Source organism: Cinclus cinclus, chromosome 17, assembly GCF_963662255.1.
Source record: "Cinclus cinclus chromosome 17, bCinCin1.1, whole genome shotgun sequence".
Taxonomy (NCBI): domain Eukaryota; kingdom Metazoa; phylum Chordata; class Aves; order Passeriformes; family Cinclidae; genus Cinclus; species Cinclus cinclus.
In genome coordinates this window covers 10,738,201-10,756,757 of record NC_085062.1, presented here as the reverse complement: position 1 = coordinate 10,756,757, position 18,557 = coordinate 10,738,201, and the positions used below count along the sequence as shown (strand labels likewise).

At 44.0% G+C, this 18,557-nt stretch overlaps 2 protein-coding genes across 7 annotated transcripts in view; one reads left to right on the top strand and one right to left on the bottom strand.

The window, feature by feature from the left end:
• RNF10 (ring finger protein 10) overlaps window positions 1-18,557 on the bottom strand; it is a 36,211-nt gene that overhangs the window by 1,274 nt on the left and 16,380 nt on the right. For 4 of the 5 annotated variants that reach the window (XM_062504171.1, XM_062504172.1, XM_062504175.1 and 1 more), the window contains 4 exons: window positions 18,213-18,310; window positions 17,924-17,984; window positions 17,621-17,779; window positions 901-990 (listed from right to left, as the gene is read on the bottom strand). In XM_062504171.1, the coding sequence (XP_062360155.1) occupies window positions 901-990; window positions 17,621-17,779; window positions 17,924-17,984; window positions 18,213-18,310 (408 nt within the window). Of the gene's footprint in view, window positions 1-900; window positions 991-14,500; window positions 16,727-17,620; window positions 17,780-17,923; window positions 17,985-18,212; window positions 18,311-18,557 lie in introns of those variants that run through there. The other variant, XM_062504173.1, reaches the window with a different exon arrangement.
• Window positions 12,721-14,381, top strand: POP5 (POP5 homolog, ribonuclease P/MRP subunit). Of its 2 annotated transcripts, XM_062504181.1 has the most exons (5): window positions 12,721-12,756; window positions 12,829-12,971; window positions 13,045-13,194; window positions 13,657-13,740; window positions 13,902-14,381. In XM_062504181.1, the coding sequence occupies exons 1-5, from the start codon at window positions 12,737-12,739 to the stop codon at window positions 14,003-14,005; spliced, it is 501 nt and encodes a 166-aa protein (XP_062360165.1). In that variant the 5' UTR covers window positions 12,721-12,736; the 3' UTR covers window positions 14,006-14,381. The 2 variants fall into 2 exon arrangements, with proteins under 2 accessions (XP_062360165.1, XP_062360166.1); XM_062504182.1 differs by lacking the exon at window positions 13,045-13,194.

Genomic DNA, 18,557 nt, shown 5'->3' with positions numbered 1-18,557 from the left:
CTCTAACCTGTCTTCCCTTTCCTCATTACCTTTTCCCTGTCTCCTAGCAAGGATACAGAGAATGATACCTGTTTTCTCTTGCAATGTTCCCATATCAGTGAGCAATAACACAAGAGCCTCACCTCCCTACTTTTCAGAAACCTAATGCTTTGGTCCTTTGCTGTATTTGAATCGCAGAACAATGTATTTTATCCATAGCTGTAGTCCTGTTACTTGCCACTTGGATGCAGAGATAGCAGCCAGGACAAGATACAGGACATATCTCAACACATAAGAGAGCAAATTCTTTGGTCATCTGCAAAGTACAATTCCATTTACTTCCAGAGTTATGATCAGTGTACCCAGAGGGAGCATCTGTCCTAACAATAGCTGAGAATGCCAATGGCCAAGGCTAGAGTGACAGTTCTATGGCTGAATGATAATTCTGATACTTAAGAAACACAATATATAGTTTTATTAATGAGTGAGAAAATAGTTAATAAAAAGAGAACTAGGAATATGGGAGGCAAGAGCCTTAGTAAGGGCCAAGATCCTGCTGGAAGAGGGAAATGATAATGACATATAGTTTATTTCTTTAAATATTTGTAAAGGCCAACACATTCCCAAAATACCCTGTAGGACATGAAAAAAATACCAACAAAAACAATTCCACCAACACATATCCTAATTGCCCCAGGACTGTGAGCCATCCTCTTGTCACACACAGCAAACTTGGAAATTCAGGGTACTGAAACCAATGGGAATGAAATAGCTACTGCTAGAGAAGGATGAGAATTTTGATAGGGCAGCTGAGCAATGTAGCTGCTACTGCCTGCAAGGGGCTGCCACATGCAACCATCAAACAAGAAAGGTAATTCCTTCCACTGGTGCTTGCAGGATTCTAACTATATTCTTTCTTACCTGAGACCAGGTACCTCTCTGACCTCCAGGTCTGTTCCATCCTCATCAATGTCATCCTTTGGCTACTCTGAACAAGAAGAATCCCAGCTCCTAAAGATGAAAAGTGAACAAGCAATTAGCTCAAACGTATCGGTGGGTCCTCTGGTTTTAGACTAGGATTATTCAAAGTATTACACATAATTCATGGAAAAACAAGCCTTTTTAAGTCCTAGGTGCTGTCTGCCAAACTCTCCAGAAATTTATACAGACTTTCCTTAAACATCTCACAGGAGGATGTTTTTTGTTATGTCTCAGCTTGTGCAGTTTCCCACAAAGAGCATGGTACACAAGGTGAACAGAGATAACCAGGAGTTTTTCATAAGCAACACTCCCTTGCAACAAACAAAACATCATGCTCATCAAGTTCCAAATTGAACAATACACTTGAAAACTGACCAAGGAAATTGTTTAACTGAAAACTTCAAGGAACAGGGAAAGCAGTTAAAAAATCCCAACTCAACCCACAGCAGGTTCAGGTAAGAGTAATCCAGGACCCATAATTCAACTCTTAATTTCATTCCTACATTTTTTCACCATCATATTTTTTCTCCTTTCTGATCCACTGAATCCACTTTGCTTTCCCCTCTGCCTATTCTACTGTATTGAGCAGAGATGCAGTAATTATAAAACAAGATCTTTCTTGACGTGCAAGGTAGAACTATTAAATTGTGTGTATGAACAGAAGAAAAATGCTCCTGATGGACCTAAAAAGTTAAGCACAGGTAAAAAGTGCTGATGCCCAATACACATCCAGTTGTTTGGCCATACAGGAAATGCCACAGCTGAAGTGCACTGTCATCCAACTCAGCTGCAACAGGACTTCAGATAATGACCAGGACACAGCATTTGTATTTGCTGTCATTCTTGTTTAACAGAAAAATATATTCCTTTTAGCCTGTCTGGACATTTCAGTTTCTCTTGGGATGTAGTTTAAGAAAAATAAAAAGCAAAAGAAACTGATTATTCCACTGTGGATGGGAATATGGAGGAGGTCACCATACATGTAGGATAAATATTCTCGTATTGCAAACTTGTATCAGTCAATCACCATCATCTGCTCTGTGGGATAAAAATGCCTCAGACACTGTGCACTCAAACATCAGAATTGCCAATCTAATTTACAGTGCTTACTGTTGTTCAGCAGGATCAGCTATAAAGATTAAGATGATTTCTTGCTCTTTCGCCAATTGCCCTTTCCTTTCTTTTCCTTTTTATGTTTTTTTCTTTTTTTAAAAAATCAAATGTTCACCTTCTCCCTATCCCCAGCGTTAAAACTCTGAAGAGACATCAATGGAGTCATGAGATTCACAAAGGAACTGATTATGCCAGGGTTAGGAAATTAGATCACTCTGCAGAATTTTCAGCAGATGCTCTCCAATACTGTTTTTATGTCCATCTTTCAATGATTTTGTTATACAATATCAAAAGGGCACTGTAGGCTCCCATCTGAATCAGTGCCAATGCACTGAACAAAAAGTCACTCTGTCTCAAGGGAGAAGAGAAGGAATGGGTAAAGAGGAACAACACTAGAAAGAGATAGCAGCACAGGGAAGAAAAGAAAGACCAAGAAATAGTTGGCAAAATAAAAAAAAAAAAAAGCCTTTCTGCTCTGTGTACCTTCTCTTGTTTCTTTCCCACACCCGAGTCCCCCTTGTCCCCTCACCTGGGTAGTGGGTTAATCTGGTCTGCAGTATGATGGCTTTAAACTGAAACCCAGTCCAAACCTGGCTTTTCAATTTCTAAAGCTCTGGAAGGAAACAGGCAGGAGGTAAGAGCATCCCAGAGGAAGCAAGGCTTCTCTGGCAGAGCTGCTGCAGCAGCAAAGCTATTAATAAATGTTTGCAATCTTTTAATCGCTCTTCTAAATTGCCATGGTGTTCTTGCAAACCCCATAGTGTGTCAGTGCAGCTGCCTCCTCCCGCCTGCCTCCCCGTGTTCGTGCATGTGAGTGAGGGGGAACATCAGGAACATGCTCAGATCCAAGGGCTGCTGCAGCATTAGAGGGAAATGATTTTGACAAGTGTCTATTTAAATCTTCCCTATTCCAAAGGAAGTGGCCCTATTAGTTACATCTATGAACCATATTGGCACCTGGCTTTCCTCGTCCAGCAAGTCCCACCTCCTTGATTAAGGTACTAATTTTTTTTATTAAAATATCACATCTGATCAGTCAAGCTTGGGACCTGCCACCCAAGATGCCACATCTTGTGATGTGATAGCACTGCAGTCTCAATCACCAAGTAATCACTCTGGCTTAAGCAAAGATATTCTTGGCCACGGAATATTTTTGTACACTTTATGAGACCCACTATGGAGCCGATAGTCACCAGGGTTCAACACAAACACATATTGCTCTTCAGGCTCTTCTACAGGGTCAATTAGTCAGAATACAAGTGGACTGGAGAGCTGTGATCCTATTTATGGTAAGAGGGGACATTTCAGGATGAAAAGGATTAATACTTTTAAATACATTGTCTATTTGCCTCTTCATGTTTTTAAAGTGTATCCATTATTGTTCAAACTAGGATATAGCAGACAAAGCCACCTTCTAACGTCATGGTGGAGATCAGCTTAATCCTTTCTCTGTTCCCTCCCCCAGCTCAAACTCCCATCTTCATCCTAATTATAATAGCATTTGAAATTATCATGGTTTAAAAAAAGATGCCAGCTTATATAATATTCTTATTGCTTATTAATGATTTCAGAAGGGAGACCAAGTTGCCTTGCATTCTGGGAATTATGCAAACCAAGGCTGAGCCATACCTTGTTGGACTCCACCAGTTTCTTATTTGGAAGCCTGATGCATGAGGATTACCACGTAATAACAGATGTTAAGGCTTTTAGTGAATGACAGGCCTGCTGCACATACTTGAACAAGAAGACATGACAGGCGTCACATTTCACAGTGATTAGCCTTGGGCACTTTTCAAAGGCAGAAGACTCGAGGCAAAGTGACTCTAACCACCCCGCCAGTGTGATAATCCCCAGGTCGGCACAGCCTGAGGAGTTTGATTGCTGTTTGGCATGGGAGCTTATGAATAATGCTACAGAGAGCAGCATCAGTGACACGGTTACTCAGCAGTGACAGCCACAAAGACGTTCTGCTTGTCTATGAAGCTCTTAAGTCCATTACTTAATCTAAAGTTACTTATACCCTGTCCTGAAAACATCACCTCCTCTGAAAGTTATAATGTGTGAAAGGCACTAAAGAACTGAACTCAAGATTTAGTACCTGTCCTTCTATTTCCTTGTTTTGTCACTGTGGTAGCTTTCTGTTGGAGAATATGGGGTGGAGTAGGAGGGAACATTAACGGGAGCAGGAGCTCTGTATCCATGTTATAAATTGCTGCAATTTTATTTAAAAACAAGCTTCAATATAAGATGACACCATTCGTCTCTGATACTGAGAGACTATTATAAGACTAATGAAGTTACTTGCCCCCACACTTACAGAGAAAGACCTGCACCCTGCAAGTCCCAAAAATAGAAGAGCTTAGTATGTATAATTTAAGTAAATTAATTAAATAAAATAATTCTAAAATTATTTTGGACTGTCTGTGATCTGACTCACAGGTGCTGATCTTACAATTCTGGGTAACATTATAATAACAGAGAAATAACAGAGTATATATTTTTTTCAGGCAATAGGTTTATCAGTGTAGCAATACACATAAAAATGCTGAGAGCTGAAGTTGAACATATATTTTAGAGGAATCTAATAAATACTCAAAATCATAATTTTATGGGTTTTTTTTAAATTCTACATCTTATAAAAGAAGAACTCCATATTTATTGATTTAATAGCTGTCTCTCTGTGTGCCACAAACATAGATAAGAAAATCTTTGCCAAGTGGTTGGGGTGGGGACAGGGAAGTAGAAGAACTAGAACGAGTTAAAAGAACTAATCCATCTTCTGGAGACAAACTGTCACATCCAGAAAATGTCCCATGCCAGCATCTTCAGAAATGCACGGGGATGTCCTGCAGACAGTGCCGGGCGTTATATTGCAATGCTGTGAGTGTGGAGCTATTGCATCAGCAGGGTCCCTCCCAGGCACTTACCCTGAAAATGGTGTCCCTTCAGCGCCTCTTTTGGTATTGACAAAGAGAAGCTACACTGCAAAACCACTGGCGTCTATGGGATGAAAATCTTGCTACCTCTACACATCCTACACAAAGGAAAAAAAAACCCTACACATCCTACACAGTGAAAAAAAATCCCTACACTTAACTGGTTCCAGCTAAGTTTCTTGACCTGTCAGCAGGTTCTGGTTTTAATTTACACACAGTCCACAGCAATTCCTGATGTGCCTCACATTCTGTCTCTACACCACCTTGTGCCTTGCTGGCTGGAAGTATGGTACTTGGCTTGGCATGGACATGTGGGGAGAGCAGGGTGCTGACACACAACAAGCATATGCTGAAACGTGGGGAAAAGTGAGCTCCCTTAGGAAAGATGGAAAATGAAACCAGATGCCACCAATACTGTGAGAGAGAAGAAACCAGATCTGATCCTTTAGATGACTTGATGGAAGCTGCTCATGTTCAGTAGGACCAAATTCAGCTCTAATTAAGTCACTAATGTTACAAGGGGATAAACACGATCTTTTAAGGATCACAGGTATGAAATAGGGACACAGAAGGTCACATAGAAACAATTCCTTGAGTTCCAGCACGAACACTGTAGAATTTTACTGAGGCCTGAGGGATATGCCCTGGGTCAGTTCCTCCCAGTCATCTCACTGTGGCAGATACTATCAAGCACTGCAAAAAGGTTCTTATGTGCATCACCAGGAGCTTTAGCTTGGAACCAACCAGCAGCAGGCAGAAGGCATCTCAAGTTTAGCTCAAATCCCTGTACCCTCAAGGCAACTGGTGGCAACAGCTTTGAAAATCCAGCAAGACATTTTTTGTTTCTTTCGGTCTTCATGGTGCACGTAGCTAAAAAATGTGACAAATATTGACACTCTGACTCAGGTGCAAGCACATCTTTAGAAAAAAATACTGAACAAAATAAAAAAAAAAAAGCCCTAGCAAGCTTCCAAAATAGGCCAGATGCTCCCAGTGCTTTTTGTCTTCTCTGATCTGTAACAGCCATTGCCTCTGGAAATTCGTTTGCATTTACTGGTCTTTGTGGGCACCCCCAGTCAGCACAGCAGAAACAAAGCCACTCTCAATTCTCCCAAATCACACCACACACTACACCCTACTCTGCTTTTGAGGGGCTTTCACTTGCTGTGCTGGGCTGTGGGACACCGCAGCTAAAATTGGATCTAGGCAAGAAGAGACGGGTGGGGAGGTCTCTGTCAGAGTGGGTCAGGCAAAGAGCTGAGACCCCCTTGCCCCAGCTAGGCAGTGACTGACACACTCCTTGCACCAAGCTGACACCAGTACAAGCCGAGACCCTGCAGCTGCCAAGGGGTGCCCTGGCTGTGCCCCACCGAGCAGCTCCAGCACAGCCCCCCTTCTCCCCTGCACGCGCTGCTGCTGCCCAGCCAGAGCCAGGCAGCAGGCACACATTACATAAGGTTGCTCCAGGGTGCCTGTCCTCTCGCCTCAGCACTGAGTGATGGATGGACTGGAAAATGTTTTTCATTGCCTCCCTCATCAGGAGACCAGTGCTCTGCGAAACACTCTGATCCTACGCTGCTCCTAGGCTGCTGGAGTTAAACACAAAGCCATGTAAAGAAAGGATTATTCAATATGCAGCAACATAAGCAGATACATCTTACTGCAAAATAGGGCCTTCGCTTAATCTGCTCATGGGAATTCAGGGGAAAGGAGAAGCAGAGAGCAAAGATCTACAAGACAACAGCAACACCAGACACATCATTTTCGTTTCAGAGTGGCCCCTACACCAACTTATATGTGAAGAAAGTTACTCAGGGTAGGCTATGTTTATGCCACACGAGTTTCTGTTATCTCATTTATTATATTACCAAAGTGAATAATAACTCAATAATTTATTTGTAGCAGTCCTTGAAGTAGATAAATGTCATTATTCTCATTTTGCCAATGTGAACTTCAGGCCTGGAAAGCTTAAAGGACAGATTTTTATGCACAGGAAGGTGCCCACCTCCTGCTGTAATTAAAGGAAGTTATGTACCTGCGTATTTTGACAACAGAAGTCAGTGGGGCTGTTAAGAATTTCAGGTTGCAGGCAAACCTATCCACTAATTTTATATAATTGAAAGTGTTCTGCTCCTGTAAAAATTCTCATTTTTCTTTTCTTTTTCAGCTAAATTCAAATATTTCAACACAGTCTCCACTCTGTCAGACACCTCTGCTGTCTGTGCTTACCTGCAAAAGACATACTGGTTAGAGAGACATGGGTGTTTTTTTCCTTTTTTCATAAGCTTCCTCCCCAGATAGGCAATCTCTCGCTCTGTTGTGATTGTTTGTTGTTTTCTAATACTTTCCCTTCGGTGGTTATTCCACAGATTTCTGGAAATTTACTGAGGAAAAGTCTAACAGCATCTTCAATAACAACCACCCTGTCAAATTGCACCTCCTGTTTCAGTGCATTCGGCACAGAACAAAACACCAGCCCTTTCTCACAAGCTGCTCTGAGATCTGCTATGTCTGAAAATCCTGGTCTCAGCTGTGGGCTGGAAAGTAAGACCATTCTTAAGTTTATGGAAGCCTTTGCCACAACATTATGGAATGTTGGAAGACTCCCTATAGGCAGCAATAAGTTAAAATCCTGCTAATGCTATGAAATTCTTTGTGAAGGAGCACTTTTTCAATTACACATAATTAACAGTAATTACCCTTTATCTTCAGAGACCAGAACAAAGAATAATTAATCCATCTTAACATCCCCGTTAAGGAGGTATTAAACATGGGGGTTTTACACAGCAGATTACATAGTAAGTTATGTGGTTTACAGTTGAGTTTGTGCTCTCTTACAGGGAAAGGAAAAAGAATCCTGAACTATCTGAACTCATATTCTAGCTCTTGCCTGAATTTAATTAACTAGTTTGGAAGCAGCTGTTAGCTTCTTGCAGCAGCTTGCTGCAAATGAAGTGTGCTGCCTACAGATCTCTCGTATAGAGTTTTACCATATTTGATAAATAGCAACATTCAAGTGGACAGTTTACTAATTTTTAACATATATCTATGAATAAGGTATTTGTAATTATCCCCACTGTAGAGCTGGAGAAAATGAAACTCAGAATTCTAGGTCCAGCTTCTCACTTGGCCCATCACCTGTTTTTACTGCTCTTCTCTCACACCGGTTTTTGCTGCAAAGGGAGACTCCTGATTCTGTGTTCATGCTAGACAGCACATGCCAAACTCACAGACACTTAATACCCTTTATCAGATCTTAATATGTGGCTTCAATCTTCCAACGTCACTTCCAATTTCCAATTAATGGAAGCTCACCTTATAAAGACATGGGTTGTCTCTCAGAGCACATCCTGCTCTTGACTATTAAAACAACAAAAAAAAATCCAAGAAATGTGAATTTACTATTTTGAACTTAAGCAAGTAGTCCAAGATCGCACTGCCAGCACTGAAAGAGGCTGCAACAGAATTTGCTTCAACACTTGGTTTTGCAAGAGAATTACTCCACATGGCAGGATGTCAGCAAAGATGAGGGCAGTGCTGCAGGCAGCACACAGGGCAGCTCATGTGGCTGCTCTAACAGACCAGCAGTCTCTGACCCATGACAGCTTGGGTGTACAGAAAGCTTATGATTAATGATTACATGTTAGGGTGATAAAAAAAAAGGAATAGCTTTTAGTCTTATGTGTATTGATCTGAAGGAACCTGAACTCAAAAGAGAGGAGTAGAGAGACAGAAAATGAGGGAGAGTACAAAGGAAGAGACCAAAGGGCAAAGGAGAATGTCCCAAATGTTAAATGAAAGCATCTGCATGAAGAGCTCCAGGCCAGCATGCTCAGAGAATGCACTCTTCTGTCTCAGTGACCTTGTGAAGATAAACTGAACAAAAAGCTTCAGGCAACATCAGACAGGATTTAAGAAGCAGTTTTAATTTTAGCCAGATTGTTTTGTATTTTCAGCTCTCAGGTTATCTGGGGATTCAATGTGCATATAGTGGAACAAAATTAGTTGTCTCCCCCAACTCTGCTACCACACCTGATGGCAAATTCAGTTCTATGCTTTCAGGGAGAAGCAAAAATCATTACTATGACTAAACATGGACGATGTAACTGTGGTATCACAAGGATGGAGTACCAATGCATCCTAATTTTACTCCAGAATGTAATTATTCAGCTATTTCATGCACAAGCAACATACCAGACCTATACCCCAACACACTATGTGCTGATATGCCAGTTCTTTCTACTCACTCCATGTCGGTGCTCTCTATCTCCAGACTGACAGCTGCTTACCACAAAGAACCTGCTTGCTCCCCCTGTACCTTAGTTTCCTCATCTACAAAATTGAAGCATTCTACCTAAGAAAGAGTGCAAGGATTCACTTAAAATATGTGTGTGTGTGTGTGTTATTGAATACATTTACTAGTAATTTTAATTACTAGTAATTACTAATTAGCAAATACATACAAACTCTAGGAGCTGGCTGCACACAATAAAACTTGCATTCATCACTGTCTATTGCAGATTATTAGCACAATTAATTCCATACAAAACAAATGCAATCTGACCTGCAACCTGGAGATACAGATGACATGTAAATCCAAAGTGAGGGTCCAGACCTTCAAGCCTGTAGTCAAATAAAATGTCAAATAATGAACTCAAATGGTAATAAAACCAACCCAGACTGATTTGTACTAGCTCCTCTGCAGGCACAGATAACAAACCACATATAACAAACAGCAGTTGGGAAAATGAGATCTCAGTAATCCTGCTGCACCTCCCTAGTACCACCACTTCATTGGACAATCACTCATGAACATTTACACTGGTGGAAAATATTCTATCGAAGGTTCTCAAACTGCTTTACAAATTGTCTCTAATGTGTATAGACAGTACATGCTATTTCCCCCGTCCTTGCACGCTCTGTCCTCCGTAACCCCTATCTGATAAGACATCCCAAGGCCACATTGTCTCTCCCAGTCTGCAGGAGAGACATCCATCATCCATCCTCCCTCTTGGCAGGTCTCTTGACCCATTCTTCCATTTAAATAGTATTTTCTTATTTTTTTCTCTCTCAGATCTTTTCTTAGGAGACACTTCTTTCCCACCCTGAGTGAATAACTCACCATCACCTGCAATAGTTTCTTGAATCCCTGACTGGAATCAATACAGCAGAGCTGGCAGAGGATGAGAGTGAGGAGGTGGGAAAACAAATGTGAAGATGTTGTAACCTTTTAGTCCTGTGTTTTCAGCTCAGCACACCAGGATGCCTGACTGGACTCACATCCCTTGTACTAACACAGACAGTGACTGTGCAGAGACCTGTGGTGACTCAGGTCTGCTCTGTGCATCCTCCAAACCAACAGCAGGGAACTAAGGCAATACCCTACATGAAATGAAGCAGCACGGGGTTATCTCACAACACTGCTCTCTGCACCACGTCTCTCCTGATCAGCCTTCTGCACTGAAAACAGAGGCCTGTGCTGTGCACAGGGCCCAGCCTGTAGCATGCACAGTGCACATGTCCTATTGGATTACAGGGCAGAGTGCACTCACATGCTTGTCAGAGCCCAGAGTGCCTCTGTGAGAAGAAAATAAAGGAGGGGATGGATAAAAGCAACCTGAGCACCAAAGGGCAACCCGAGCCCTGTCAGAAGGCAGGATGGGGGATGCCACCACAAACACAGGGGCAGCAGGGAAATGTACCTGGCAGGCACACTGTAAACCTAACCTGGAATCTCACTCCACAAAGAAAATCAATGGGAATCTTCATGGACTTTAATATTGCTCAAAAATGTGAGACTAGCTTATCACCTAGGAGCTCATTGTATTGACAAGTGGAACAGATGACAGTTAGATCCCCATTTGGATACTAAAACACAGAGCAATATGGCAAAGATCAATGCAATGCAGTCCTCTCATCGAGAAAATGCTCCTGTCTGCATTAGCTTCAAAACTGCCCCCAGTCCCTTTGATCACGGCCGAAGAGAAAAAGTCTCTTAGAAGTCCATACTGGGCTTTGTGCTTTTCTCTCCCCAGGCAACTCATATTTTGCAGTTCTTAGGAAAAAAAAAACATTACTTGAAAATGTGATCACAGGTGAAGGAGAGCAGTTAATAGCCAAAGGGAGAGAACAGCAGAACAGGCATCTATTTCAGAGGGCAGAAGTTTATCACCCAGGACAGGATTTCCAATGGGTTTATCATTGTTTTCTGTGTCTAGAATGAAGGTCATTAAAGATGTTTCCACTCTGAATTAGCAATGAGTTCCCTCTTAATCTATAGTGTCTCAGCACTCGTATGTGACTTGGCTCCAGGAACCTCGGTGAAACTCTTTTTCCCATCTGACATTCAGATATCTACCTCACATCTTTCCCCTTATTCTCCCCATTCCCCTTGCTCAGTTTATTCTCCAAACAGATACTTTCAAAAAGCCCCCTCTGCTTCCTTGACAGTGTCACACATCAGTTTGGGACACCACTATAAAAGTTACTATAGGAAGTAGCTCTGTTACACAATTTCCTTAGCTGTTGTCGTTAATTAGCACATACCCCGAAACCCCCGATACCTGGAGCCTGAGGAGCTACAAATACTGGAGCAGTTTTCTGAGGGAGCACAGACAGAGCCCTTCCAGGAGCACCGGGGAGGCCCTGGACGCTCTGCTGAAGCCTTCGAGGGGCAGGCGCTAGCCCGCCTCCACCGGACCTCCCGCAGCTCCCATCGCACGGCGACGCGCCGTCTACCTCATTTAGACTTTTTAGGCACAAGACAAGGCTGGCTTGGCCAGGGCGGGTCGGTGCAAGACAGCAAGACAGCGAAGGGGACTAAAGGCGAAGCGTCTGACCTTCGGCAGACCCCGCGCTCCCGCCGCCCCCTCAGGCCGGCCCGCGTGCCGCGCGCGCCCCCTGGCGGAGGGCGGGAGCAGGCGGAGGGGGCGGCAGGAGGGACAAGGGGAACCGGGCGTGCAGGGAACGCTGCGGGCAGCGGGACCTGGGAGCCATCGTCCCCCTGGACTCGGCACCGCTGAGGCCGCGCCTCAAGTGCTGTGTCCAATTCTGCCCCACCCCTCCAGTTGAGGAAGGATACTGAGGTGTAATAGACCCCAGCCAGAACGTGCCAAGATATCCTCCACTAACAACGCAGTGGGTCCAGAGGAGGGAAAGGGTCTGGAGCGTATGAAGAGCTCTTGAGAAGAGCGGTTGAGGGAGTTTGGGGTGTTTAGCCCGGAGGAGCTCCAGGAGGGACCTCACCGCTCTCTACAAGTACCTGAAAGGGAGCTGGAGTCAGGTAAGGATCGGGCTTTTCTCCCAGGCAGCAAGCGACAGGACAAGAGGACACAGTGTTAAGCTGCGCCAAGAGAAGTTTAGGTTGGTCATGAAGAATTTCTTCCCAGAAAGGGTGATCAGACACTGGAATGGGCTACCCAGGGTGATGGAGTCACCGTCCCTGGAGGTGTTCAAGACCGTGCGTGGTCTGGCTAACATGATGGTGACTGGTCATGGGGTGGGCACGATGACCTCGGCTCTTTTCGGACTCCGTGACCCGCCGGCGGCTGGCGACAGCATTGCGCACGCGCGGCCCATGAGGGAGGCGGGGGCGCCCCGGCGGCGAAGCCGCGCGGTCCTCCCCTTATCCCCGCCCCTACGCGCCGGCCATTGGCTACAGCGGCGGAGGCGCCGCTCCCATTGGCCGGGCGCGCCGTCCGTCCGTGCCGCGCGCCGCTGCCGCCGCCATGGTGCGCTTCAAGAACAGGTGAGGCTGGCAGGAGGCGCCGCTGCGGTGTCCGGGCCTGTCCCGCGCCGCTCACACCGCGCTGTCCCGCAGGTACGTGCTCTGCGAGGTGGTCTCGGAGGACCCGCGCTGCCGGCAGTGCATCGAGGACCGCGCGCTGGGCCTCGCCGTCAGAGACGCCATCTCACGGGTGCACGGGGACTACGGCCTGGCGTGCTGCTCTATCTCCTTCACAGGTGCGGGCGAGACGGGCGGTCCCGGGGGTACGGGGTCGCTGCGGGTCCGCTCACCAGCGCGTGTCCCCTGCAGTGAAGTACCTGAACGCCTACACCGGGACGGTGCTGCTGCGGTGCCGCAAGGACTCGTACCGGCTGCTGTGCTCCGCGCTGCCCTTCGTGCGCTACCTGGAGAGCCGCGCCCAGCGCTACCCCTGCTTCCTCAACACCCTGCACGTCGGAGGTCGGGAGCCCCCCGGGCCTGGGGGGAGGACGGAGCTTTAATCATAGCTGCCACGTCCCCGTGGTGCTGCTCTGGGTGCAACAGACATTCCTCGTGTGTTAGTAACTGCTTTCAGCCGATCTAAGTAAGAAACAGGGACCAGCAGTTCTTTTTTGAAATCCTGATTAATTTTGCTTGAAGCTTCATTACATTTATCATAAAACCAGAGCAGCAAGTACAATGTAACATTTAAGTGTATTTTCAAAGTATAGTATCTTCTGTATTGTGAAAATTAACCCACAGGGGAACGACCAGGCACTGCAAGCTAGAAATTATTACTACAGCCCCTCCATAGCATTTGCATTAAGAACCGTGGTTCCTGGGGCATGTGGCACTTGACACATTGCTCTTTGGGAAATAACAAGCAGCTCTGAAACATTGGGTTGTGTAGATTGTTACATGCTGTTCTTGTGACTTCTACAGGTACCATAAGAACATGTCAGAAATTTCTGATTCAGTATAACAGAGCACAACTGCTGAGGTTGTTGCAAAAGTGTACAAATGAAGGTAAGTTTCTTCAGCCCCTTTCCTAAAACGTAGCCTCAATTCCTGGGGCTTTTGCAGGATATGCTGAGCTGCTTCTGAATTCTTGGCTTGAGAAATGTTTCTGTCTTTAGAAGTGGAGGATGGTCCAGTGTAATAACCCTATGTTGCTTTCTTCATTGCAGAGGAAAGACAGTGTGTACAGAAGTCCTTGTTGAGCTGTTCCCTCACAGAAGAGCAGTCTCAAAGTGGAGATGAGGAGGAGGATGATGGCACAGAGACAGACTGAATGTCACTTGTTACAATTCACCTCCATTATGTACTTGTTTAATCAAAATGTGACTGGTTATCTTCAGTGTTGAGCAGTGCAAGGGACAGAAAGAGCACTTGTTCATATTTAGACTTCATTCCCCATTCCAAATGTTCTTAAATTTTTAAAAAATAAAACATGATTTCACTTAAGTAGGTTACTTGCCTATTTCACTCCCAGAGTCAAAACCACTTGCACTCCTGAGGAGACTGTAGCATCTCAATGTACTCTTCATGCTGAGGTAGAAGGGAGCTTTAGGCAGTTGGCACAGACAAGGAATGTAGTTATTCTCTTTCAGCATACAAAAAGCATTAGCAACTGCTTTTTACCTCATCTTAAATGCACTGTTAGCCACAGGGCTATGCACTGTTTCACGTGAGAAAAGCACCAGTTGTGTACATAGGAGCAGAGAGTACATGGAATGTATGGCAGAATTGCAGGCTAACTCCATCCCCCCATTATAAAACTCATAGGTACGAGTACTGCTTAGATATTTATTAAGTTTACACCAATCAGTTACAGGAAAGTAGCATTGCTGGTATTATCTCGAATCCATAGGAAAACAAGATACAGTTGAAGATGCTGTCCCTGTGGTGACTGCCCCTACAGCAGGGACAGCCTGCCTTGCCCACATCACTTCCCTTATCCTAGTGCCTATGACATGTGGAGGTGAGTTACACCAGCTCCATCTATTCTCTCTTCCCAATGCAAAGAAAAGTTGACTATAAATGTGCAGAGATAATAGAACACAACAGATACTGGTTAGACACTTAAGTAGTTACTCCTGTTCCACAGCTTAAAATTACTTGCTGTAAACACAGTTCACTGCATATCTGAATCTCTCTTAGTTGCTTTCCCTGCCCTCACCATATTTTTTCCCATATGCATTTTAAGTATTGACAGTAAGACGTGTTACCACTTTCAGGCATTTCTTTGTAGTCCCCTGACAAGCTGTACTTTTGACCAAGCATGAAGTCAAGCTGCTTACAAAGAATGTTTTGCAGGTGTTTCTTTTGTCCTCCTGTAGCAGTTGGAAGTATTCTTTACCTCCCCCCTCTCCTTTCTGGTTTACAGCCACATGCGACAGATTCTTTGATACCAGCTTCCCATGAGGCACACATGTGATGCCTGTTGCTCTGAAATCAAGTACCCATGTACTGACATTAGCTTTTTAAACAGGGACACAACCACTGACTGGCAGTGGTGTTGGAATACCTAACTCCAGGTGCCTCAGACACACACTTCCTTGCTCAGATCTGTGTCAGAAGGACAGAGAACACTGCAGCCTGTGTCACTGGGGCAGAAGACAACAGAAGACAGTGTCACTCTCCCTCCCTAAGTTCAATGGTACTTTGTACCAGCACCCTGCAATTAATTCTGCCAGCAGGAAGGTAAAATTTGAATCTGTGCAATGTTCTAGGGCTCTGCACTGCTATGACAGTTCAGCTACAACTGAGGAAGGTGCAAAACTGTAAGTGCATGTACATATGATTTATTGCAACTGTTGGCCTTGACTGGTACGTCACACCTAAAATTCATTTTATTCAACAAAATCCACACCACTTAACTCATTAGCTCAAATCAAACCACAGGCAGTGCAGAATGTGACCAGCCAAAGAAAGAGCAGGCAGGGGTCCAGAAGAGAAATGTTCATAGCACAGATCAACTTAAACCCCAGAACCAAGCAGATACAGGCCCTTATCCCAGTACAAGAGAACCCCAGTTTCTTGCTGGGGTATAAAAGTTATATACAGACTTCAGCTATCACAGTTGTTCTTCCAACTCAAGAGCAGCCAGTGTCAAACTATCATTCAGATGGCTACCAGGAGCCCTAGAGGGGAGTGCTTATTCTAGGATCTGGTTAAAATGAATGTATAGCCCATGGTTGGCAAAAAAACAAACCAAAAGTAGCAGCCTCACTCACCCACATTAAAACAGACCTGAACAACTGAGAGAAGTCAGGAGGCTCCTTCTACCACTAGTGCCATTTTGAAATACACAAATCATCAAGCCACTTAAAAACCAAGTAGCCAAGTTCTGCTTTACAGTCACCTCAGTTTTGTATCTTTCCAAGCCAGGAGAACAGGAGGAATTCTTGCTCTTTAGGAAAAGAACAGATATAGCAGCTAACACTCTAAAGCCAGTAAGCTCTTTTGCCTGTTTCCAGTGCAGCCAAAACCAGTTTCTCAAGAGAGCAGTTTGACAGTTTTACTGCAATAGCACTACTGTCAGTCAGATGGACTTCTGCCCATGAATAATTACAGGAAAATAAAAGCTCTCTGCCTTTTCTCTTGGGTAATATCGCAGTACTTTGGCAGGGCCACAGAGCTTTAAGTACTTTCACACTGCTTATCAGGCCTAAAGGACTGACTCAGCAACTAGAAGCCTTGGCAGATTTTTCTCTGGTTTGTTACTTCCAAAACTGTGTTTCAGTATAAATTCATTAAGCAGTTGGAATCAAAATGTTACTTCAGTGTATACTGTCATGGTTTCCTCCTGAAGCCCCTAGAAGTCCTGGAAACACAAGTTTAGGCTGTTCAAATTTAAATAATTAAACTATAGCAGCAAAACAAAGCAAAATTAAAAGAAAACCAGGAGAGGAAACTTCTCTTGAATAGCAGAATCACTTTGTGTGAACAACAGAGGTGCTGAACAATAGCTTCTGCTTCTGTTTCTTTCTTTTCTTGCCTCCCTTTTCCTCTGTGAAGAATTAAAATGATACTGTCATTCTTGTCATGGAACAGGAACATCACACACAAAAGATAAATGGTCTTCCCTGGCTTAAGTGGCTTCTACAGATCCACAACACTTCCTTATCCATTCACTGAACACCAGGTAGTTTAACAAAAAAATTACTGCAGATGGACTAGATGGGAGACTCCATCACATCTGAAACGCAATTATAAATATGCCTAAATGATTGTAAAGTTGCTGTTGCAACAGCAGATCCTAGGACTGCAGCATCCCGCAGTTTGCCTTTCTAACAACTATCTGTTTCATATATGTCCAAAAAACCACAACTGGAGCAGACACTCCACTGAAACTCCCAGGCCCTCCCATCCAACCCTCTCCTTCATCCAGTGCAGTCTCCAAACAGAAGCCGAAGCTAAACACCAGAACTGAGCATTAAAAGTAAGTTTCACCAGCCAGCACCAGGTTTAAGTTCATCTCAACTAGTTTCAAATTCCCTAACTTGAAATTTCAGCTAGCAGTTACCTTGACATTTTGGTCAAACTGAAGTGGTAGCTCAGCAGCTCAGGTATTTTTTGTTTACAAATGTATACCCTGAACTTCCTTAAGATAAAGCTTAATTTAGGTTCCAGCAGAGACATGGCAAACACCAATGTCAAAAGCCATCTTTGTCCCAACAGGATTCTTTGCTAGCTCGAGATCTCAGCTCCCACTAAGAGGCTGCTTTAACCTGACAAGCCCTAGTAAAGCTGTTCAGAAACCACAACCTGACAATTTTCAGAACTGTTCTCTGGTCAATTTTTGGTCCCCAAAATTGCTGCTTTCACTTCTCCCAGAGGAAAAAGGGGAAATACTCAATTTTTTCACTTCAGGAAGTTTTCCTGCCTTTCCCCTGCCTTTTACCTGATAAGTGATCAGCTGTGGATGGTTTGTCCAGTTTCAGGAGGGCTGCCTCAATAGCTTGGCTGAAGGAATTCTGGAAGCTGGGCACAGGTATCCGGTCAGAGCTGTCACTTTCTCCATCACTATCTCCAGGCACAGGGAGTACCAGAGTGTTCTCATCTGAAAGAGGGAAGGACATGCAGAAGGCTGTATAAAACTTTCACCACACAAATGCCCCTGCACATCTTTCTTTTGAAGTCACAAGACTTCTCACATTTAAATGCATGGTAAAGAACCTGAAGCACAAATTCCAAATTTTCTTACCTCTTGTCTTTGGAGCAGGTTTAGGCCAAATTTCAGGTTTTGCCTTTCCAACTCTCAACATCTATCAAAAAAGTTGTAGGATATTATTAAATTCCAGATACTTGAACAATCCTGCAGACACCCTAAGTGGCAAGAAAATCTAGAAACTCCTTCATGCACTCAAACCTTATGATGTCTCCCTAAGATTTATCCCACATTATTTCTGTAGGGGAAGCAATTGTAGTATCAGCCTAATCCCCAACTAAGACACAGGTAATTCTGATAACATTCACTCTGCTAAATGGTTTACCTGGGCAAAGGAAGGGAAGGGAGACTCTTCTTCCAAGCTTCCACAGAGCAATGGGCTGACCTGGCTAGCAGCAGGTGACAGCGGAGTTGGAATAGACTCTAAAGAGAAAAGAACTGAGAATTAAAACCAGTTGAATTTGGCCAAGGCAGTCATTAAGCTGCTTATCAGGATGTAACAGATATAAAGTTTTATTATCATATGTAATTACTCATTTTGATCTTACTGGTTCTAACCATCACACAATGGGATCTCTCAAACTTCTTCAACCTTTTAATTTAAGGGAAATTTAAGTTTGCTTGTGGTTTTCTTTTGTTTGAGTAGCTTCGTTTACTTATTTTGGGAAGC